A 24,785-nucleotide genomic window follows, 5' to 3' on the forward strand; every position below is an offset into this window, starting at 1 on the left:
CCCTATGGACTTTATGTAGCCTGCCAGGCTCCTTTGTCCATGGAATTCTCCAGGCATGAAAACTGGAATGGGTAGCCATTCCCTTTTCTAGGGGATCTTCCTGACCCAGGGATCTAACTTGGGTCTCTTACATTGCAGGCAGATTCTTTATCATCTGAGCCACCAGGAAAGTATATATCCATTCAAATAAACATTTTATTATTTGTTAACCTATGTCATTGTTTACTAAGAAATTACTCTTAACCAAATTATGCATGAAGTTTGTATCTGAGGTTGTCCCTAATCTGAGTAGCCAAAAGTAGAAAAAGATTAATCTACATTAATCTTTTTCATGCTTCTTTCTGTAAACTTCATGGCTTTTTGATACAGCTAAGTACTGTGGTCAGAGTTACCACATAATAATGAAATTCACAGGTACCATGAATTAAGAGTGTCATTAGTATATGAAGACAGGTTGCCTACAGTCACCCTTTTTAAAGAAAATTATTTTAACTTTTCCTTTTCTCTAGTGCCCTCCTCTGCCTCCCCAAATTTATGTGTTTGCAGAGCAAGTAATTTGGGTGGTGTTATGGATATCTCTGAAGAAATCAAAACACAAGGAGCCATAGCTTGTATATTTGCACGAGAGTATTTCATTGTCATTTTTACAGAATTAACTTGGAATAATTGTGCTACTTTTTAGAATTATTTGACTATTTAAAATATCATAAAAGGCTTACTGTGAGAACAAAAAGATGCAATACTTGTAAGGAAAAGTACGTCGTAGGTCCTCTGTAAATGTTAATTCCCCTTAAGAAGATGAGTCTTCTGGCCAAAGCAATTCATTAAGGCTTTGTGGAATGTAGTAGTGGTGAAATGAGCTTCCAAAGAAAGTAAAGATTTCAGAATTTGAATGTCAAAGGGTATAGGCAAAAGAGTAGTGGGTATTCCAGGAAGTAGCTGTATTTATGGATAAATATTGACAAGTTAGGAGATACAAACTGAATATAGTTAGTTTGGCTACAGTATAAAATGGGAATAAAGATTGAATTGTAAAGCTTTGTTGTGGAAAGCCTTGAATGCCAGGTGAAAGTGTGTAATTTATTAGTGCTTGGTATTCGTCCAGTAACTTTGGAACTATTATCAGAAGAGTCATAATCAAGATGTAACTAAATGATGATTATTTTCAGGTCTGTGCTATGGATGAGTTTGAGCAGGGGAAAAGGAAGACTAATAGTTTTCGTCCAAACTGGGAGTAAAGAATTGAACTAAAGTTAGGCTAACTAGTTACTCTTACATTATTGTATTTGTCTTTGTTTTTTTAATAGTATAAATGGTCCTGAGAGTGAATAGGTTTTAAAAACTTTATTTGGAATTAGAGAATCATTATACTGGGAGAGGTTCTTAGATTAAATTTGTAATTTTTACTTCTTCAGTCACAGAATATTAAGACATACTGCAGTCATTTGTACCAGTCGATCTTTGAATGTGCGAGCCACTGTCTGCAGAAGTAATTCTCTTGAAGATGAGGAGGGCAGAGGAGGCAATATGCTAGTCTTTGTGGATGTGGAAAATACCAATACTGTAAGTTTAAAAATAAACTTTGTTTTTAATAATGAATTTTTTTCCTTCACAAGACAGCATAAGCTAGGAATTTAGGGAGTATTCATTCTGAATAAAATATAAAAAATCCTACTTCTCAAGTTGCTTTTGTGGTTTTATCCTTTCGTGCTTCAAATAAAAGGATCTAGTGGTATTAATATGCTGCATGCTACTGCTGCTGCTAAGGCGATTCGGTCGTGTCCGACTCTGTGTGACCCCATGGACGGCAGCCCACTGGGCTCCACCGTCCCTGGGCTTCTCCAGGCAAGAACTAGTCGTGTGGTATATAGCCATGCTGCTGCTGCTGCTGCTAAGTCGCTCAGTAGTGTCCAGCTCTGTGCGAGCCCATGGACTGCAGCCTACCAGGCTCCTCCATCCATGGGATTTTCCAGGCAAGAGTACTGGAGTGGGGTGCCATTGCCTTCTCCATATATAGCCATACATACCAGTAATTCAACCCAAAAGAGATCTTATAAAATGCTTTCTAGTCTCACCATTGAGAGCATCTTTTGATGTGATTAAATTTACAAAGTTCTATTAGGATTTCACATTCAATCATAACTTGATAACCCCTCACTTACACATTGCCAACAGTACCATTTCCTTTATATAAAGCATTTCAAACATTTTATTTACCATCCCTGTTTATGTACTCTAAAGATCAAAATGAAAATTCTTGAAGGAAGGGAATGTGATCTTATTAAAATAGAATCTTAGCTTCAGATTGATGCTGTTTAGCTACCTATTTGAATTGTTATTAATTCTGTAATGTCCTTTTTCTTGCAACTCCGTAAATTTGTAAGGTCATTTTGTTTGGTGATCTTCCCAAAAATCAGTATTTGTAATAGGAAAAACGTCTGGATAATTTCAAATTAGTTCTTATTAAGGAGAATACAAAAATTGCATGCAGTTTAAATAAATGTAGTTGATTGTATTTGGAGGTTCTGTTCTTTGTTGCTTTTTTGCCTTAATAAGAATGTGATAGAAACATGAGAAAAAATAAAATGAAAGTGCTATGGTTTTGATTAAAAATTGACAAATAATTTTTGATAAATAGCTCACTATGATAGATTCTAATAACTGAATGCCTTTCAAAATTAGCCACCAGAAGTATCATTAAATCTGTTTCTTGGATAGGTGATGACTTACCTGTTTTAAGAATGTTTGTGGAGGAATTTAAATAATTGCCATTCCTGAAATACGTAGTGTTAATTTATTTCAGAATAAAAATTGCATCTTATGTTAACTGACAGTGACTTTGGTAGCAGTGTCCTTCTCAGAAGAATATACTAAGTGCTGCTAAATCCTGAATGACTCTCACTTCTTTTTGATAGAGTGAAGCAGGTGTGAAGGAATTCCATATAGTACAAGTATCAAGTAGTAGTAAACACTGGAAGTTACAGAAGTCTGTAAATCTCTCTGAAAACAAAGGTTTGTGCTTTTTCCTTCTTCAGAATAAATTCTGCTATCTTTATTAGTTTACTTTTCTTCAGAACAGTACCAGAATATAATAAGATTATTGGTGCCTTTCTTATAGTTCACTTTTTTAAGCATTAAATTGTGCATTCATTACATCGCATGATTTTTAATGAAACTACCCATCTTAATCGATGATTTCCCATCTTTTTATTCCACATCTTTTCTATTTGTATATTCTTTTTTTAAAAATTCAGTTGTGGGACTTCCCTGGTGGTCTAGTGGTTAAGACTTCACCTTCCAATGCAGTGGGTGCAGGTTCGATCCCTAATTGGGGAGCTAAGATCCCACATGCCTCATGGCTAAAAGCTAAAACATAAAACTGAAGCAATACTGTAATAAATTCAATAGTGACTTTTAAAAATGATCTACCAAAAAAAAAATTCAGTTATAAAATTAGTGCTTGAATACATGGTCACAGTCAAAATTCCAAATAGTACAGAAACATACAGACTAGTTTCTCTTTGTTTCCTTTACTGTTGGTAAGCTGGTTTTTCTGTGTATAATCATACTTGTATGTTGATTGGCTTTTCTGTGTATTTCCACACCCATATAACACTTAAAAGAACATGCACACTTGTGATACGTATTGTCTAATTGTTTTCCAAAATATTTCTATCATTTTATCATCTTGCCAGTAGTATGAGAGTGCTTAGTGTTTGTCAGAATAGATTGAAGCTGGCAAAATGGTACTCTTTCTAGAAATAATTGTACATGTATTTTAAAAGATTAAAAAAATGTTTTAAACCCTTACCTAGCCTCACAGTAATCCTTATTTTTGGAATTTATACAAAGGAATTAATTCAAAAATATAAGAAGATCCATATATTCAGAGCAGTTTATTTCAGGGTTATGTTTAATAGGGAAAAATTGAATGTATCTTTAATGTGAATTAAGCTATAACTCATCTTGTCATTAAAATATATAACCTTTTAAAATGTGTCTGTAATATAGTGGGAAAATGTATCATAGCAAACTATGTGCATATAATAATATTGATATAAATTATCCACATGAAAAAATACTGATAGGAAATGGAACGATAGAGTGGTGGGGTTATGTACTCTGTGGCTCCCAAATTCTGAGTTTTCAAAATTTCTGTTTATCTGTATGAACATGAATTTCAGGAAAATTTAATCTTACCCTTTTAAAGAATTGAATGAGATTTGCTTCATTGAGAGAAAAGCAAAAATGTTTTTCAGTCAGTTCAGTTGTTCAATCGTGTCCGAGTCTTTGCGACCCCATGGACTGCAGTATGCCAGGCTTCCCTGTCCGTCACCAGCTCCCAGAGCTTGCTCAAACTCTTGTCCATCGAGTCGGTGATACCATCCAACCATCTCATCCTCTGTCGTCCCTTTCTTCTCCTGCCTTCAATCTTTCCCAGCATTAGGGTCTTTTCCAGTCAGTCAGTTCTTCGCATCAGGTGGCCAAAGTATTGGAGTTTCAGTTTCAACATCAGTCCTTCCAATGAATATTCAAGACTGATTCCCTTTAGGTTTGACTGGTTAGATCTTGCAGTCCAAGGGACTCTCAAGTGTCTTCTCTAACACCGCAATTCAAAAGTAACAATTCTTTGGCACTCGGCTTTCTTTATAGTCCAGGTCTCACATCCATACATGACTACTGGAAAAACCAGAGCTTTGACTCTTTGGACCTTTGTTGGCAAAGTAATGTCTCTGCTTTTTAATAGGCTGTCTAATGGTTGATCATAGGTTTTATTCCAAGGAGCAAGCATCTTTTAATTTCATGGCTGCAGTCACCATCTGCAGTGATTTGGAGCCCACGAAAATAGTCTCTCAGTGTTTCCGTGGTTTCTCCGTTTGCCATGAAGTGATAGGACCAGATTCCATTAAACATTATTTCTAACGATGAAATGTTTTCCAGTTTGACTATAGAAGTCTGAGTAATGAACTAGGTTTTACCATGTTACAAACGGAGAAAGATTTTTGAAATTTACTCTCTTCTTTTCCTAGATGCCAAACTTGCCAGTAGGGAGAAGGGAAAGTTTTGTTTCAAGGCAACACAATGTAAAGAAGAAGGTAAATTCATTTTAGTGTCACACTTTCTTAAATGGTCATTTTCTATTTCGTGCCAATGACATGATTAGTTTGTTCTCCTCCATTTTTTAGTTGCTACAGAGGCCTCAGAAAAATACACCTTTGCAGATATCATCTTTGGAAATGAACAGGTATGCAAGTAAACCTAATAGCATTTGATATTTAAAGTTGTAATTCTGGAGTATCTTGACTGTTTTGGCAAAAATGTTAACTCTACTAATCTCTAAATTCTTTGGTGGATGAACGTATCAGCTTTGTTGAGTTTTGCAACTGTTGTCATGCCCCAAAGCAAATAAAAATGCTATATATAGTATGCCATTTTAATTAGTAATTTAAAATTAGCTTTCTTTTAGATTGTAAGATACTCAGGAGATAAATTTAGCCCCTGGCATTAAAAAAAGAAACAGGATTAAATGAAAGAACCTATCTATTTGGAAAAGTGGTCACAGTGGAACATACAGATGATGATCCCCTGGATTTGGGAATATCAAATGGTTCTGAGACCCAAACAATAAGCTGTTCATTTTTTTTTTTTTTTTGGTAATGAGATAACTGTGAAAATTTTTTGTAATTTTTGTTATGAATGAACTATGTGAACAGTGAAAAAAGTTCATGTCTGAGGGGGTAAATCTTACTTATTTATTAATATTTAATAATTAACTTGGAAGCTTAACATCTACTTAACAGAATTTATAATATAGGAAATTAAGTGTCAAGATTCTACAGTGAAACACACTATTCTATTAACTAGGGGAAATTCTGTAGTTCTAAGTCTGTTTAAAAATCTTTTCTCTTATTCTCTCCGTTCAAGTGTAAAAGCCAAGTTAATGCCAGTAACTTCATTTGAGTTGTGTTTCATTGGGTATCACCTAGTCTTCCAAGTATTTGATTGGGAAATACTTGTTATTTTAAGTAGTAAAACAAATTTTTCAATAGGAAAAAATAATTAAAAATTTTTCTTTTTAACAATTTACTCTTTTAAAACTGAAGAATGGTTTACAATATTTTGTTAGTTTCAAGTGTACAGCAAATTGATTCAGTTATATATACATATTTATATATATGTTGTTCTTCAGATTCTTAACAGTTAACTTCCTATTTTCTTTGAATACTCATTTGTCTTCCCTGGATACTTGGAAGGTCCAAGTTAATGTCATGGCTGTCTGGATTTAAGATTCAGGGTAATTTGTACCAAATATTTAGGGTGTTAAAGCATTAGGGTGGCCTTCTTATATTCAACCAAGTTGGTAAGAAATATGTAAGTTGTAGAAATACAAATTTTGGCAGGGTATATCTGATTGAAAACACATAGAGACAAGTGATTTTCTTTTAACAGATAGTAAGTTCAGCAAGCCCATGTGCAGACTTCTTCTATAGGAGTTTATCCTCTGAATTGAAGAAACCACAAGCCCAGTCTTCGATGCATACAGAAAAACAGTCAGTAGAGGATGTTATGAGATTAATCCAGAAGTGCAATGAGGTGGATTTGAATATTGTGGTGTTGTGGAAGGTATGTGTTGTTAAATTATTTCAGCAAGGCTTATTTATACTGGATTCTTAAGCTAAACAGTAAATGTAAGCTACTGTGTATATTTTTTTATGCTTAAATTTTCCAGTTTGAGTTTGAAAGCTGTTTTATAACTTTTTGTTAACAGTTCCAGATGACTTTTATTTATTTTTTTGCCTAAAAGAAAAAAAATTCGTTCAAATTAAATAACTTTGTTCTGTTACTTATTACTTACAAGAGGTACTGAGAATATTGTAAAACATGATAAGCTCCATGAAAGCAAAGTGGTATTATTAAACTCTTTATTGTGGGCATTTTCAAACTCTGTAAAAGGGAAAATAACACCACATAACTCTAGGTACCCATTACTCAGGCTCCAGCAGTCACTAATTTGCTGCTGTTCATTTTCCACCTGTATTCCATTAGCTCCTTTACTTTATTTTTACCTTCCTTTATTTTTTATGCTGTACTGTATATTTTTAATGACATAATATTTCATCTGTAAAAGCATTTTGTAAACTGCTTTTCTAGCAGGTGAGGACTTTCTTGTTTAATATAACCCTGCCGTATGATTATCTTACTCTAATTAACAAAAATTCTTTATAATTACCTAATGGTTGATCTCTGAAATCTTTCAGATTGTTTGAAAATACCATTTTAATTAAAAAAACAGATTCAAATGCCATCTACACATACACATGGCAGACTAGAATGAGGTAATTTAGGCATTGGTCTCCCCTAACTGAGGGTTCCATCCCGGGGTTGGGAAGTTCCCCTGGAGGAGGGCATGGCATGCAACCCGTTCCATTGTTCTTGCCTAGAGAATCCCTACGGACAGAGAAGCCTGGCAGGCTACAGTCCTTTGGGTTGCAAAGAGTTGGACATGATGGAAGTGACTTAGCATGCATGCAAAGTTAACTTAAACTGTAATACAGAGATTTATTTTTCACAGTATATACTTTTGTATCTTAAGTATGTGTCTTTAGAAATGATTCTACACTGAAATATAGGATCTTGCCTAGGGATATTCACCTGAAGTATGTGAAGAGGTTTTATTTTGTGTTGTCTAGTACAGAGGCCTAACATTGGGACATGTTCATGGTAGATGATTGGAACATGCATTTTAAATTGATTCAAATGTTCTAGCGTGTTCTTTTTACTAAGCTGTACATTTTTAAATAAACTTACCTGAAACCAAGCTGGCTTTACATGAGTTCCAATAAAAGTACTTAAGCAAATTGACTTTTGTTGATTATAGAAGGTGAAGATGCTTAATGCTAAAAGGATAAATTACACATTGTTATCTTGAAATCAAATGTCCTTGAAGCTTTGAGTCAAGCAAATTCTATTTTTAGCCTCAGTAGCATTGCCCCTTTATGTAAACCAACCATCCATTAAATGTATAATAGACCCTGTGCATTTGTAGCTGTCACTCCACAAATGCCTGCCATGTAACAATTATAATATATCCAAGACAGGATCTTGAGTAATGTATGCTGTACTTTGTACTTATTGTTGAGCCCACAGTAACCTTGGTTGGAGGGGTGAGTTATCATTTTAAAAATCACCCTGAATGAAAATCAACTACTGCTATTGCTGATCCCATTAAGAAGAAGAAAACTACCCAAGATTGTGATGCTCCTTAGTTAGGAAATGGAAGTTTGAATAGATTAAAGGATGAGATATTGTCTGGTAGTGGCTAGTCTGTGATAAGTTTATGATTCAGCTCATTTGAGAAAGTGACTAGTAGATTTTCCTCAGTGAGGGCTCTGGATAATGCACAAAGTATCCCCTTGACTGAAAGAAAACTTGACAATTCATTTAAGTTGTGGAGTGGATGCTTAGGGAACATAGCACTCTAATAAAATATGATTCAGAAGAAAACTAAGACCTTGGACAACATTTTTGTTTTAACAAAATTAGTTGTAAGGGGATATAATTGAAAGTGTGAAAGTGTTACTTACTCAGTTGTGTCCAACTATGCAACTTCATGGAATGTAGCCCCCCAGGCTCCTCTGCCCATGGGATTTTCCAGACAAGAATACTGGAGTGGGTTGCCATGCCCTTCTCCAGGCGATCTTCCCAACCCAGGGACTGAACCCGGGTCTCCTGCATGGCAGGCTAATTCTTTACCATCTGAGCCACCAGGGAAAGCCCAAAGGGGTGTAATACAGCTTCTAATTATTCTTTGTTTTTTCTTCTTCTTTTTTTTTTTTAAATTTACTGTATTGGTTTTGGCATACATTGACCAAAAATAAAGGTTTGTTTTGAAAAACGAAGACTTTGTGCAGGAGAGACTGCATTGTAGGGTTATTGTGATTTTTTTTTTTTTTTTTTGATCCCACAAGACTGCTGAAAGAGATGTATGTCCTGTGTCAGGACTTTATCCATTGTCATCCTCTTGATTAAAGGTCACTTCATCAAGTATTTATTTAACTCCTGCATTTCTCAGTTGTGCGTGGATGGATGCTAAACAGGCCTTGGGCCTGCCTGGGCCTTAGTGCAGCACTTCTCCAGGTGTGATCAATGGATGGCAAATTGCCACACGTGATAAGTATAGAAATTGAAAATAAACATTTGTGGAATGTCTGTAGCATTTGACTAAGTAATTTTGAATCTGTTGAGTCTAATAGTTAAAAAACATTGGACTTGTCAAAAAAAATAATTTATTTGTATTTGCGTAATGTGATGTTAAGTGTATCAGAGCCATTTAGAGATTTTATTTTCTCCAGGATAGAAGTTGTTAAAGAAGAAGAATTACATGTTGGAATAAGTTTTAATATAGATTAAATCAGGCCATTATACAGTTTTCTTCTTATACAAGAAGAAAAAAAAAGCCTTTTTTTTTTTTTTAAGCTTACGTACTTAAATTTAAGATCTCCAAGGACCTGGCATTTCCACTTATAGGATTTACAATTATACTCACTGATTTTGCTCTACTATGTGATAACTCTGGTGCATCTTAGAAGCACAAGTATAAGAAAAACCCTTTTGCCCATATATTGTCAGTCCAGTAAAGAAAAAAGCTTGTGTTATGGAATAGTGCTATTCTTTTTGGGCTAGCTTCTTAAGCACTCTAGAGAAAATTGGGAAAGGTTTCAAGATTTGTTTCTCCAATATCCAGGCCAACTGTTTTATATTGAGGCAGAGCAGATTTTGACAGATACTCTATTGATTGAAGGAGTGAATAAAAGTTAGAAATGCTGGCATAGTCATGAATATTGGTATTTGATAGATATTAGCTGTAATACCTCAACTTTCCAGCAGATTTTGCCTTGGTTACTTTTAAGGTTACTGCCAAGCAGGGGTAACAATTTTGTGTTTTGTTCTTCTTAGGCTTACGTAGTGGAAGACAGTAAGCAGCTTATTTTGGAAGGTCAGCACCATGTCGTTCTTCGCACTATAGGAAAAGAAGCTTTTTCATATCCTCAGAAACAGGTAATGACATGCTTTGGGGCCTCCTGTGAACTTGTAGGGGTTTTTGTTTGGTTGTTTTGTATTTTTGAAGGTGTCTGATTTCTGCAAGCTTATATACTGAGATTTGAGTTGGGGGTTGGTGGCAGAAAGCTGATTAAAATTAAAAACGAACGTAAATTGATTTTGAAGTTCACTAGCCCTTAATAAGACAATTAAGATGCATTTGTGATCCTGGAGTTTCCTAAGATATACTTTTTATTGAACCTAGAACTCATAGTTATAAAAAGAGTTGACTTGTATCAGAGGAAGGAACCATATCCTCTATCTTACCTTGCTTATTGTTCAGTAGGCCCACACCATTGCAAAACTCAACAGGGCTGGTCATATAGTGTAAAGGAGGGCCTCTGAAGTTGCACAGCAGCTGTTAGTACTGTTTGTTTTCTTATTTCTCCTAAAATACTGTTTAATCTTATCAAAAGTTCTCATCATATATAAGTAAAACTTAAGCATATTAGACCTGTGATTCAAAGTAAGTTGCAGACATCTGCCTATCTGCCCCCAAATACTTGACTTGAGTATTCCTGAAGACAAAGACAGTCTTCTCCATAATCACAGAAACCATTATTAATTCAGGAAGCTTAATATTGATGCAGTATTCATATACACTCTAAATTCAGATGTCATCAACGGTCTTAGTTGTAAGACTTGGTTTGCTTTCTCCCATTCAAAATTCAGTCCTGGATCGCACATTGTGTTTACTTGTCTCTTCAGTCTCTCTTAATCTGGAATATTTTCTGAACCTTTATTTTTCAGTTATGTAGACATTTTTGAAGAGCCTTGGCCAGTTATTTTAATGTAGAATAATACTTTGAATATTTCTTATGATCAAATTAAAATTACACATTTTTGACTGAAATACTTCCTAAGTGATGTTATATCCCTGTCAGTGTATTATATCAGAAGGCACATGAGTGTCTCCCCTGATGGTCCAGCAGTTAAGCCTTTGCCTTTCAATGCAAGAGGTTGGTTTGATCCCTGGTTGGGGAGCTGAGATCCCACATGCCTCAGGGCCGAAAAACCAAAACGTAAAATAAAGTCAATATTGTAACAAATTCAATAGAGACTTTAAAAATGGTCCACGTCAAAAAAATCTTAAAAAAAAAAAAAGGCACATGATATTAATTCATGCTGTTATTGGTGATGGATCATTTGATTAAGATATTACCTGCCATGTTTCTCCACAGTATTACTATTTTTTCTTCTTATTTATAAGAAGAAGTAATTTGGGGAGATGATGTGGGACTGTGTAAATGTGATTTCTCATCAAAGTTAGGTATACTAGCTTTACATTCCATTGATAATAATATAATTTGAATTGATTTTTACTTTAGTGATGACTAATGGTAATTTTGTTAGGTTTAATGAAGATATATTTAACCCCAAATCTGTTTCGTACTTTAAGAAAGTTGTTTTTCTCAAATTGATTTGAGTAATTAAAAATCTAATTTTATTTATAAATTGTCATATTTTGATAATTTGGAACATCTCAAGGCAAGATTTTCATTTATTAAATGAAACAAAGTGTTTTCTATAAAATTTACTCATAGTCCCATTTTACAAAAATACTGTCTAAGGCATAGTGTTTTTATTTCTCTGTATTTCACCTTTGAAATATTTAACATGATTAGCTGAGTTGGAAGATGTGGCATGTTCATCATACTGAGTTGAGAATAATATATATGGAGCTCAGAGTCTTTAAGATTGATGACCTAGTGCAATTTACTTATATAACTTGATAAACTTTAGCTTACTTATAAAACAAGGAGTATTTTATATCTTGCCTCTCTTATGATGGAACTCTGTCTTGGGGTATAACTGTCTGTCAACCTTATTGGAAAAAACTGTTGTACAAATTGTCCAGCACTCATTGTGAAACTTGTTGCTGCTTTTAAGCTGAGAGAGAAGGACACTTTTATCAGTATTCCCTCAGTATATTAGCTTTAGGTTTTTGGTATCCTTTTATGGCTGTTGTTCATGTGTTTGCCTCCTGGTAAGTGGTATGTAGAGATTCAGTATAGTTTAGAAGTCTCAAATAGCAGCTTGTTTGTCTTAGATGATTATATTATGTTAAACAATAGGATTTTTTAAAAACTTTTTATTAAAGTTTAACAGAAATGCAGAAGAGTGACTTTTCACAAATTGAAGAACACTCCAGTATAAGCAGGACTCAGATTAAGAAAGGGAACTTCAGAAGTTCGGCTCCTTCTGGCTTCCAGGCACAAGTTTTTCTTCCTCCAGAGTAAACCTTTACAGTCACTTTCCTCTCACTCATAAGTCAAAAACAAATTTGAATATTACTTTTGCAGCTGTATAAATCAAGGGTCAGCAAACTTTTTCTGAGGAAAGCTGGATAATAAACATTTCTGACTTTGCTGGCCAGAAGGTTTTTGTCAGAATTATTCATCTCTGTTGTTTAGAGTCCAAAAGCAGCCATAGCCAGCATGTAAACAAATGGATGTGGCTCTGTTTCCATAAAACTCTCTTTACAAAAGCCCCAGAAGTAAGCTGGCTTTGGCCCATGGGCTGTGGTTCACCAGTCCTGGGTGTAGATCAGATTCCAGCTAGGCTACCAGGAAATTAAAAAATCAAAATTTTCTGATGGTAAAGGAAAATGGAGAAAAAATTAATCAAGGAAGAAGACTTCCATGGTGGTCCAGTGGTGGGGAGTCTGCCTGTCAGTGCAGAGGACATGGGTTTGATCCTCGGTCTGGGAAGATACCACATGCCTGGGGACAGCTAGGCTGGTGAGCCACAACTACTGAAGCCCGTGCGCCTAGAGCCTGTGCTCCTCAGCAAGAGAGCCCACACAGTGAGAGGCCTGTGCACTGCAGCTAGAGAGCAGCCCCTGCTTGCTGCGATAGAGAGCGCACACCCGCAGCAAGGAAGACCCAGTGCAGCCACAAATAGATAGGGAGAATATTTTTAAAAACTCTTGAAGCAGGTGATATACAATTGAATGTCTACAGCCTAAGTACTAAGCAGTTTTATTAGATGAGAAACACAGCAACTTTTGAAATTATTATTATTATGAACCCATTTTTATGTATGAGGAAATTAAGTCTTGAAGTAATAAATAACTTACCCAGGATCATAGAACTATTATGTGAGGTGGTTGGATAGCAAGTTAACACTAGCACATAATAGAGAATGAATAAATGATTACAGATCCTAGTTTTTATCCTAGGTTGTATTGCACATGATTCCTACTGTTAGTTTGTTCGTTTTTACAGCAGAAAAAGTATTGTACATGCTTTACTTTATTTCCACTGGTTTTAGCTTCTTTTTTTTGTATCTGTTACACCTTATTTTAAGAAGGCAGTGTTTTCATTGTCATATTTTTTCTTTTTTCAGGAACCACCAGAAATGGAACTATTAAAATTTTTCAGGCCAGATAACACTACAGTTTCCTCAAGACCATCAGCAGAGCAGCTTTCTAATCTGATTAAAACAAGTCTTCACTATCCAGAATCATTTAATCATCCCTTTCATCAAAAAAGGTTTGAGATGTATTTTTGTTAAAATTTTTCTGCAATATGCACACCTGTATATGCATGCACACACATCCACACATTTATTAATAGCATCAACACAAACGCTGAAGAAGAAATCGAGAATAATAGAGTCTACAGAAGCTGCCATCAAGTAATTTACCCCTTACTGTGGTTATTATGTGTTGCTACTGTAATTAACAGATGGATATTTCCTCAGCCAATTAGTTGTCAAAAGTTTTCTTTTGATGAACATATTTATCATTAAGTCAAAAAGAAGGGAAAAATAGTGTATCATTTTGTTTTTGTTTTAGATACAGAATAAACCTAAGACATGACTATGAGATGATACAGATTCATTAAACAGTTTAAATTTAGACAGCATCATTGACTTAAGGTTTACCAAGTGTTAAACTTCTGAGGGGATGATGTATTTATAATTTTGATAAATAGCTTGATTACATAAATTTGAGGTTCTAAAATAAAAGGTCCTAAGTCAGGTGATACTTCAAAAAGGCGCTGGTTTGCAGATATAAAACAAGATGAAGTGAAGTCTGTTCGCGGCAGTCTGTAAATCAGAATTGAAGGTGTAAGTTTTGGTGAAGTCACCGTGGGTAGGGGTAGGGAAGAGGTGGGATCGAACAAAAGAGAATGGTGACCCATAGAACGGTGGTACTGGAGAGATGAGCTAAGGAAAAAGGAGTCCATCAAGAAGCCTGGTTGAGAAGTAGCAGTCCAAGAATTAGGAAGACAAGACCAGTGAGTAGAAAGTGGGATCACGGAGGTGGAGTGAGAGCAGTTCAAGGAGAGCAAAGTGGCTACTACTCTCAAGTGCTGCAGAAAAGTCGTTCCACTGGTTCTGATGATAAAGAAATCGTTCCTGACTTTGAGAAGACTCTTAACTGTATGGAGGGTAGAAGCGTGACACAGTAGGTTTTGAGGAGAGATAGAGGCGGGAAGGAAGTAAGGATACTGGTGTAGACCACCAGCCTTTCAAGAAGCCTGGCTGTGAACAGGGATCAGGGAATACCCTTCAGTATTACTGGTTTCTTACTTAGAAGATATGGATTGTATTTATGGTCTTGAAGGAAATGATGGGACCCAAGAAGGGCAACAAAACCCTTAATAGATGAAAAGGTAACACTGAAAAGTGGCAGGATTAGCTTTGGACAGAAAGGTGAAAGTAGGGAGAAATTTTAACAAGTTTGCACATGCCTCCCTTTTAGAGAGTTTGTAGGAGCAAGGTTAAGTACTCAGAGTACTCTAGGAAATAAAGAGGAGAAAGGGTAGAGAATTTTTAAAAGTGAAATTTGAGGATAACTACTGAGAGGAATGAGAAGCCGGCTGAGAACACACAGAGTGCTGGGCAAAATGAAGACCTTCACAGAGACTTAGGAGCATCAGAAGCATCTAAAAAGTAACTTGAATGGTGCTAACCATTTTTAAACCTTCTTATTGTGAAATATAGCACATAAAAAGTGAAGTCGCTCAGTTGTGTCTTCATGGACTGTAGCCCACCAGGCTCCTCCATCCGTGGGATTTTCCAGGCAAGAGGGCTGGAGTGGGTTGCCATTTCCTTCTGCAGGGGATCTTCCCCATCCAGGAATCGAACCCAGGTCTCCCGCATTTTAGGCAGACGCTTTACCATCTGAGCCACCAGGGAAGTATAACATAGAAAAGTTCTCAAAACTGAAAATGTGTGGCCATAGTGATTCTTTTTCACAAAACTAATACCCAAAAAATCATCTCTAGGGAAGAAATTTTAAATTGCTAGCAATCTGAGAAGCCCCCTGTGTACTTGCCATCCATCCCCAGTATTAGCAGTCATTTCTTTGCTCCTCTTTCTTTATAATTTTCCAACCAAGTTCACATCTCCGTATTTTGATTTTTGTGGGGTTTTTTAACTTTATTGTGTAAGTGGTATTATACAGAGTTTATTCTTTTTATGCCCACTTTCTTTCAAACTAGTTTTACTAATTAGTACATCCCCACTAGTAGTACATGGGAGTTGCTTCTGTTGATACCTTCACCAACACTTGCTGTTGTCAGACTTTTAAAAATTTTAGCCATTTAAGTTATTTTTAAATACTTTTGGTCTTAAATCTTGTCTAGGTCTTAATTGCTTGGTACTCAGTCTGTGTGCCTTTGACTGACAGAGGCATGCTAGGATCACTTGCGGAAATTTAAAAAAAAATACAGATGCTTTGATCCTATTCCCAGAGATTCCCGTTTGATTGGCCGAGGGTGGGGGCAGGACATCCAGAGCTCCTGAAGTTCTCCAGGTGATTCTAATGTGCAGCCAAAGCTGAGGAAAGAAATGTTTTATCCCTACTGAACCTGTCTTGACTTTACATGCTTCCATAGACAGTTTTGATTCCATAATATTTCATTTTATCTCACGATTCTACTTTGTCCCTGTTCATCAAACCCTGTCCTGCTTCATGTATTTCCTGAACATCTTAGATTCCATGGTGCTGCTTAGTGGCTAAAACCTGGGCTGTGTGTTAGAGGCTGGAACATGAAGGACTTCTCCATGTGATTTTGTTAAGGTTGAAAAGCATCATAGAAACTTGGCGGTGCAGAGAAGTATGTAGAACAGGACAGATTTGATCACACTAAAACAGAACAGTGAGCTAAAATAAAGCACCACAGAATCCAAACTGTGCATGGAAGTATGTGAAAACAGGAAGGGTTGAGAAGGATAAGATACGGCAGTTTCTTCCAACTTGGCTGCACATTAGAATCACCTGGAGAATTTTTAAAATCCTGATAGTCAGGCCAATTAAATCAGAACCTCTGGGAGTAGGACCCAGGTGTCTGTATATTTTAAATAAATCCTCAGATTGCCACAGTAATGCTTCGTGAGATACCACTCCAGAATTCAGCAGCTTACAGGACATTTATTCCCACGCTCATGGGTCTGCAGAGCATCGACAATTTCGATTCTCCTTCAGGCTGTGGGTTGGTTGGATTCACATCTGTGTACATGTATCTTAGGGGTCAGTCCAAATGTGCAGCAACTAGCTATTATTATTCTCATGGCATGTCTCTGAAGTACGGAAAGTGAGCCACGTCGCAGTAGCACATTTAAAGCTTCTGCTTGCGTCCGTCATTATTACTCCACTGGCCAAATGGCCTCTAATTCACAGTCAACAAGATGATCCCCCATCACACAGCTGGAAGGTGAGGGGAGTGAATAATTGTTAAACAATAATCACCATTACCACAGTAATCAGGGTTGAGAATGGGTGAAGTAGAGGGTCAGATGATTGGACATTCCTGTGAAGCTGAAGATCAGAAGCATAGTTGAGTGAGAGAGCTGGCGATTGTGGTCAGTGAGTGGAAAAGCTGAGGAGTATTTCAGAGGTAGTTATTTTTGGTGACTAAAAAAAAATTCACAATTAAGTCATGAAAGATAGATGGCTGAGTTTTGAATACTCCTGGTGGTTATGGAGGTGATAGATCAAGGGTTTGAGAAGGAGCTGAATAAATTGTCTACCTAACTGCAGATGGTGACTGCAGCCATGAAATTAAAAGACGCTTACTCCTTGGAAGAAAAGTTATGACCAACCTAGATAGTATATTCAAAAGCAGAGATATTACTTTGCCAACAAAGGTCCGTCTAGTCAAGGCTATGGTTTTTCCAGTGGTCATGTATGGATGTGAGAGTTGGCCTGTGAAGAAAGCTGAGCGCCGAAGAGTTGATGCTTTTGAACGTGGTGCTGGAGAAGACTCTTGAGAGTCCCTTGGACTGCAAGGAGATCTAACCAGCCCATTCTGAAGGAGATCAGTCCTGGGTGTTCTTTGGAAGGAATGGTGCTAAAGCTGAAACTCCAGTACTTTGGCCACCTTATGCGAAGAGTTGATTCATTGGAAAAGACTCTGATCCTGGGAGGGATTGGGGGCAGGAGGATAAGGGGATGACCGAGGATGAGGTGGCTGGATGGCATCACGGATTCGATGGACATGAGTCTGGGTGAACTCCGGGAGTTGGTGATGGACAGGGAGGCCTGGAGTGCTGGGATTCATGGGGTGGAAAAGTCAGACACGACTGAGTGACTGAACTGAACTGAACGGAAACAGTGAAGTTCGCCAAAAAGATGACAAAATTCAGGATTGAAAAGAAGAAAGCAAACTCATGCAGAAGCTTTTAATAAATGAAACCAGTAAGACGGTGTGGAAGAAGCCTGTGCAGCGCTTTCTGTCTAGGTGGCAGGCCTCTGCTTGACCCGCATAATACATGAATCAAGGGTGGGGTGGGGTGAAGCAGATGCTTCCCTCATCTTTACCTCAGATATTTCAAAATGCTTATCCCTTCCCCTGCCCCAAGGAATCTCTGTTGCACTGAGTTACGCTCACTGGTTTAGTTTGTCAGTTTGAGGGCAAAGAAAAAGAATAAAAACCTTGGAGTAGTTAATGACGACAGTGGAGGTGTTTTTATAGGAGAGAGAGGAGGAAGAACTCGACAAGTGGTATTGACATTAATGAGACATTCTGGCCTGAGATGCAGAAGATGCTGGAAGATAAACAGCATCTGTTATGGCAAAGCCTGTAGAGGCAGCTGTGTCCTCAGCCAGATTTCAGTTAAAGTGAGGTGTGGACACATAAAGAGAAGAGACAGGATCTGGAGGAGTGTTCTTCAAGCCACGGGAAGTGGGGAGGGCGCGACAGGAGGCAACTCGGTCATGGCAGTGGGACCCGGGGCAGCAGAGAAGAGTGAGCAGAAGAGTGAGCGCCACTCTGGGCTCAGCTGCCGTCGCTCCTCACAGTGAGAAGTCGTGTGACATAGTGTTTGTGAAGCTTTTGAACTTGTGCTAGGCATTATTGTCAGCACTTAGCATATTTGATCTTACCAGTCACCACAAGAAACTCTAGAGATGGGTAGAGTTATTATTCCTAGGTTACAGTTGAGGAAGCTGAGAAACAGAATTGTTGAGCTGACGTGACTTCTAGCAGTCTGATTCTAGAACTCATGCCTTTAATAATACCAGATTTTAGTGGTGGGGGAATGCTTGTTAGCAGTTTGGTCTCTAGGCACTGTTTTTGGCTCATCAGATGAGCGTTTTATAAAAGCTGTTGTGTGAAGCAATGAGTTTTGAAAGATGGTCCCAGAGCAGCAGCAGTTGGGAACTTACTAGAAACGCAGATTTTGGGCCCACCCAGCCCTTCTGAATGAGGAACTCTGGGGATGCAGCCCAGCAGTCTCTTTTACCAAGCCCTACCGTGACTATGGTGCGCGTTGTAGTGGAATGATCACACGTCAGGTATGAGAAACACCCAGTTGAAGATTGGTTTACGTCAGAACACTAATTCAGAGGTGATTAGTAAACCAAGAGATGGAGTGACTTGAACTCGTAAGGAATGTGAATTTTGAATGAAGTCACCAGCCTCCAGAGCTGTGTGGGAAACAGAATTGATAGGAATTTGTGACTAATAGTAGAAAGCTGAGAATGGGGGCCTAATGAGGCAGTAGCCCCCATTCCCACTTTAAAAAAAAAACCACTTGGGATGATGCCCAAGCTTTGCTGGGGAGATGAGAGTGCTGTTCACTGAGACAGTGATGGAGGAAGAAGAGGAATGAAGATAATGACTTTGGGGTTAGGAAGCGTCCAGATGTTCTTATTTCTTCTTTCACTGGAGGCATTTAGATAGAGCATGGCAGATTTGAGGCTCAAGTGGTAACACTACTAGAGTTCCTGAGGTTTTGCTTTGGGTTACAAGTTACATGGCTTGAATTTAAGTTAATGAGGGGCTCTAGACTGAACCCCTGTTCATTAGTCTAGGTTGTCTTCCATTCCTGTGAGAAGTTTGTGGGGAAGGTAAGGGTGTTGCAACAGTATAATCTAAGGATGAGTTTTTGAAATTATCCTAGTTTTTGTCTAGGGAAATCTGTTATTTGCAGTGTGGTTTAGGAAGCATTTCTTAGTAAAGGGATATAAAATTTCTGAGAGCATAAAATATATTATCTGAGCAGAATTTTAATATTGTGTGAGCTCATAAGATTTTTTTTTTTACTATCTCTTTACTATTGTTCTTTATGTTAATAGGATAAAGTATTTTAAATAATACTATGTAACCAGGCTTCCATAGTTCATCAGGCACTCTTATCAATCAGATCTAGGCCCTTAAATCTATTTCTCACTTCCACTGAGTAAGGGATTTTATTTAGGTCATACCCGAATGGTCTAGCGGTTCATCATGATGATGTGATCACTAATCTAGAGCCACACATCTTGGAAAGTGAAGTCAAGTGGGCCTTAGAAAGCATTACTATGAACAGAGCTAGTGGAGGTGATGGAATTCCAGTTGAGCTGTTTCAAATCCTGAAAGATGATGCTGTGAAAGTGCTGCACTCAATATGCCAGCACATTTGGAAAACTCAGCAGTGGCCACAGGACTGGAAAACGTCAGTTTTCATTCCAGTTCCAAAGAAAGGCAATGCAAAAGAATGCTCAAACTACCACAGAATTGCACTCATCTCACATACTAGTAAAGTAATGCTCAAAATTCTCCAAGCCAGGATTCAGCAATAATGTGAACCGTGAACTCCCTGATGTTCAAGCTGGTTTTAGAAAAGGCAGAGAAACCAGAGATCAAATTGCCAACATCCGCTGGATCATGGAAAAAGCAAGAGAGTTCCAGAAAACATCTATTTCTGCTTTCTTGACTATGCCAAAGCCTTTGACTGTGTGGATCACAATAAACTGTGGAAAATTCTGAAAGAGATGGGAATACCAAACCACCTAACCTGCCTCTTGAGAAATCTGTATGCAGATCAGGAAGCAACAGTTAGAACTGGATATGGAACAATGGACTGGTTCCAAATAGGAAAAGGAGTACATCAAGGCTGTATATTGTCACCCAACTTATTTAACTTCTATGCAGAGTACATTATGAGACTGGAAGAAACACAAGCTGGAATCAAGATTGCCGGGAGAAATATCAATAACCTTGGATATGCAGATGACACCACCCTTATGGCAGAAAGTGAAGAGGAATTAAAAGCCTCTTGATGAAAGTGAAAGTGGAGAGTGAAAAAGTTGGCCTAAAGCTCAACATTCAGAAAATGAAGATCATGGCATCTGGTCCCATCACTTCATGGGAAATAGATGGGGAAACAGTGGAAACAGTGTCAGACTTTATTTTTTGGGCTCCAAAATCACTGCAGGTGGTGATTGCAGCCATGAAATTAAAAGACACTCCTTGGAAGAAAAGTTATGATCAACCTAGATAGTATATTCGAAAGCAGACACATTACTTTGCCGACTAAAGTCCATCTAGTCAAGGCTGTGGTTTTTCCTCTGGTCATGTATGGATGTGAGAGTTGGACTGTGAAGAAGGCTGAGTGCCGAAGAATTGATGCTTTTGAACTGTGGTGTTGGAGAAGACTCTCTGAGAGTCCCTTGGGACTGCAAGGAGATCTAACCAGTCCATTCTGAAGGAGATCAACCCTGAGATTTCTTTGGAAGGAGTGATGCTAAAGCTGAAACTCCAGTACTTTGGCCACCTCATGAGAAGAGTTGACTCATTGGAAAAGACTCTGATGCTTGGAGGGATTGGGGGCAGGAGGAGAAGGGGATGACCGAGGATGAGATGGCTGGATGGCATCACGGATTCGATGGACGTGAGTCTGAGTGAACTCTGGGAGTTCCTCCTCTGGACTGGGAGACCTGGCGTGCTGTGATTCATGGGGTCGCAAAGAGTCAGACACGACTGAGTGACTGGACTGAACTGAGGCTTCATTTGTGCCTAGAGTGTGTTCATTTATTATGTTCTTAATAAGAACTCTGCACCAGTCTGTTCTTAGGTCCTCTTCTCTCACTCCCTGTCCTTTCTCCTGTGCTAAGTGAGATCAGAAACTAGGTTAAGTGAGCAAATATGTCTACTTGAAAGGGCTTTTCTCATAACTTGTTATACAAAAATAATTCTCATAGTCTCCCAAACATGATGGCTTCTGTGCAGATTTGATAGGATAGCAAATGTAAATCTAGGCCAAGTTCTCAAAGTTAAGTAATTTTTGAGAAACACAAAGAACAGCATTGGTTGTTGGCATTTTCACGATATCTTTTCCCCTCCATTTGTCTTTCTTAGTTGCAGTTGTTTCCTTCTGTTTTTCATTTTGGGAAATAACAACCTAGAAACATTCTGGTTATTTTTAAAGATTAGCTTTAATAAAAGGAAATAAAAATGGTTTTGTGAATGTATATATTCTAATATTTAGTATTCAAGCATTGTATTAATACGTTTTACTTCTTATTTATGCAACTCATTTGGCTTGAGTGATTTTAGAACTCAATTTTTTTCCTTACTTGAATGTAATTGTTTTTCAGGATCTTATGCTGTAAGGTAACTGTAAGTTTTATTTTCAAGAAAGTGTTTTTGTTTTCAATACCCCACTAATCTTTTTTTGGTTTTTCTTTTCCACAGCCTTTGTTTAGTACCAGTGACCCTTTTACTTTCCAATTGTTCCAAGGCCAACGTTGATGTAATAGTTGATCTTCGGCATAAAACAACAAGGTAAAGATTTATTTAGGGCAGGTTTATTTTGTAGTTACTGATTGAGTTGAAAGTAGTTTAATATTTTGAAATTATGCAAATAATTATCTAATATAGATAGAGTTTACTCAGGCATCCCCTTTTTTGTTTGGTATTAATAAGTGTTAGCAAAGGGACTTGCTGACTCTGTGCTCTGAAGGCAGGCATCCCAGGTTCGATCCCTGGTTGGGGAACTAGATCCCATATGCCACAGCTAAGATTGAAGATCCTGTGTGCTGCAACTAAGACTTGGCACAGCCAAATAAAAAAAGAAGTGTTAGAGAAGAGTTACAGAGAGTTTTCTTAGCATTTCAGTAGTCGCAAATGAAAACTGGTTTCCAGAAGCAGCAATTCTGGCCAGAGGTGACAATTTTTATAAAAGCTTGTTGGTGATAAAGAACTCTAAACTTGAAAATCAGTAAGTTCATGATAGAAGTTTTTTTAGTCTTGTTTTCTGATTTATAAAACAGTGCTTAACAGCAAAAAAAAAAAAAAATGCAGGTCTATATTGGCACTCCTAAGAGCTAGGTGCTTTTCAGAATTCAGAAAATTTGGGATCTTTAGAAAAGCAGTGTGAAGCATATGCTGATTATTAATTATGGTATAACACTGCAAACAGGATCTGGGTCAGCTCTCTGAAATCTGAACACATTTTGTGTATCATAAATTAACTAATGTCTTTTTGGTAGACACTGGGTTGCTCTCCATGTTTCAGTATTATAAACAGTCTCAATATTATACCCATTCTTATATATACATTTATTTTTATGTATGGAGAACCAGGTGGTTAAAAGCTCAGGTTTGAAATCAGGTTCCCTATTTACTGGCTGCTGTTGTGAGTGTTAAATGAGATAATTCATTCTTAGCATTATGTCTAGAACATAATAACTGTTACTAAATGTTAGTTATTATAGAAATAGTAACATTAGTTATTACTGTTGATGTTATTATTAATAAACAGTTGGCATCATAAATAATTTCTAGAATTAGAGTTGCTGGATGAAAGGGATGTGTTACTGGGGCTTTGGGAAAAAATTCCTGAAGAAAAAATATCCTCCAACTTACCGTTTTCCTTCTCCCTTAGCCCAGAAGCTTTGGAAATCCATGGATCATTTACATGGCTGGGACAAACACAGTATAAACTTCAGCTTAAAAGCCAGGAGATTCACAGTTTGCAGCTGAAAGCATGCTTTGTCCACACAGGTGTTTATAACCTTGGAACTCCGAGGGTATTTGCCAAGTTATCGGACCAAGTCACGGTGTTTGAAACAAGTCAGCAGAGCTCCATGCCTGCCCTGATCATCATCAATAATGTGTGACAACTTACAGATTTGTACTGAAATGCACAGGAATCAGTTTTATTTTACTGAATGGGTTTTACAGCAGTATTTGAAATACCTAACTTGTTCGGGAGGTTGGTGTCGGATCACCGCAGAATACTTTTGGTTTGTCTATTTGTTGATGATGCAAAGCACGTAGGACTGAGAATACTTAAATTCTTTTTTTGTATTTCTTTAAACCCTGGTAATAATTTACATGCTCATAATACAGAATTTCAGCATATCCATGCACCTTATTAAGCCCCATCTTAAAACCAGTGTCTGAGTCTGCTGTTACAACTTACTGATGGTATGTGAACATTAGGAGATGATCTGAGAAAGAAAAGGCCTTGTTGGCAATCCTCCTGTTAAGCCATTAGTCTATAAATTCCAGCTTTACTGTGAAGTTCTATAGAGTGGCAGATACACGGTTTCTTGTCTTACTTCACACAATTCTCTAAAATCAGTTTTGAACTTTGGTTATGAGTCTTCATACTTCAGTATCTGGTCGTTCCTATGGCTTATACATAACTTTGTAAAAAGAAAAAAATTTTTTTCTGATGCTTTGAATATAGTTTTGAAAGGAGTTTGACTTTCCCCCCCTTCTCATTCATCTCAGCATAGAGTGCACTATTTCACAAATGAGATTTTTGTCATTTAAATTATCATATTCTTTATTATGTAACTTTAACAATTGAGTTGATCTGTTTAAAATATAAATCTACTCAAGTTAATTAAAAATAAGCTTTTCAAAAATGTATTATATTTATAACAAATGTACTGTAAATAGAATAAAGACATGCTATTCACTGTATAGATTGATTAGATGCCTTTTTAAAAAAAATTCTGAGAACTTAATATATTCTTTATTCAGAATCAGTGCCAACCATATTATTATAGCAGGTAGCAGATCAGTTTCCTGAGAAAGTGTTACCTTTGTTTCCAAAAGTGAAGAACAGTCTTTGTTCTTACAGTCTTTGCTGGCTGTGTTATAAATGAGCAAATGCATTTTGTTTTCAATGTGTCATATCTGATACCTAGTTACAACTTTGATAATCCTTTCATATCTTGGGAGAAAGGAAGATCAATGCTTCTTAACACTGTTGTGTCACTAACCACGGTGCAGACTCTGATGCTGGTTACGGAGGACTAGGTAATGTAGCTCTCCTGCTGAAGAAAAGCAAAACGTCAGAACAAAATCAAAGAATATGTTTTACTGCTAAAAACAAAGCATTGTCAGTATAGTTTGTTATTAGAAGACCGGAATCCAAGAGAAGAAGTCTAGAGAGATGGGACTTGGGCCTACTTTGCCTTGGGAGGTTGCCCACGTAGCAAGAGGCAGCTG

At 37.2% G+C, this 24,785-nt stretch overlaps 1 protein-coding gene across 4 annotated transcripts in view; it reads left to right on the top strand.

Annotated features, from left to right (window-relative positions):
* TRAPPC8 (trafficking protein particle complex subunit 8) overlaps positions 1-24,254 on the top strand; it is an 85,237-nt gene extending 60,983 nt beyond the window's left edge. For all 4 annotated transcript variants that reach the window (XM_012103423.4, XM_012103424.4, XM_027961043.3 and 1 more), the window contains exons 21-29: positions 1,416-1,563; positions 2,916-3,012; positions 5,031-5,096; positions 5,187-5,245; positions 6,451-6,624; positions 9,958-10,059; positions 13,450-13,595; positions 22,014-22,103; positions 23,206-24,254. In XM_012103423.4, coding sequence (XP_011958813.1) covers positions 1,416-1,563; positions 2,916-3,012; positions 5,031-5,096; positions 5,187-5,245; positions 6,451-6,624; positions 9,958-10,059; positions 13,450-13,595; positions 22,014-22,103; positions 23,206-23,440 — 1,117 coding nt within the window. In that variant the 3' untranslated portion in view covers positions 23,441-24,254. The remainder of the gene's footprint in view (positions 1-1,415; positions 1,564-2,915; positions 3,013-5,030; positions 5,097-5,186; positions 5,246-6,450; positions 6,625-9,957; positions 10,060-13,449; positions 13,596-22,013; positions 22,104-23,205) is intronic.
* The last annotated feature ends 531 nt before the right edge of the window (positions 24,255-24,785 follow it).

Source organism: Ovis aries, chromosome 23, assembly GCF_016772045.2.
Source record: "Ovis aries strain OAR_USU_Benz2616 breed Rambouillet chromosome 23, ARS-UI_Ramb_v3.0, whole genome shotgun sequence".
Taxonomy (NCBI): Eukaryota; Metazoa; Chordata; class Mammalia; order Artiodactyla; family Bovidae; genus Ovis; species Ovis aries.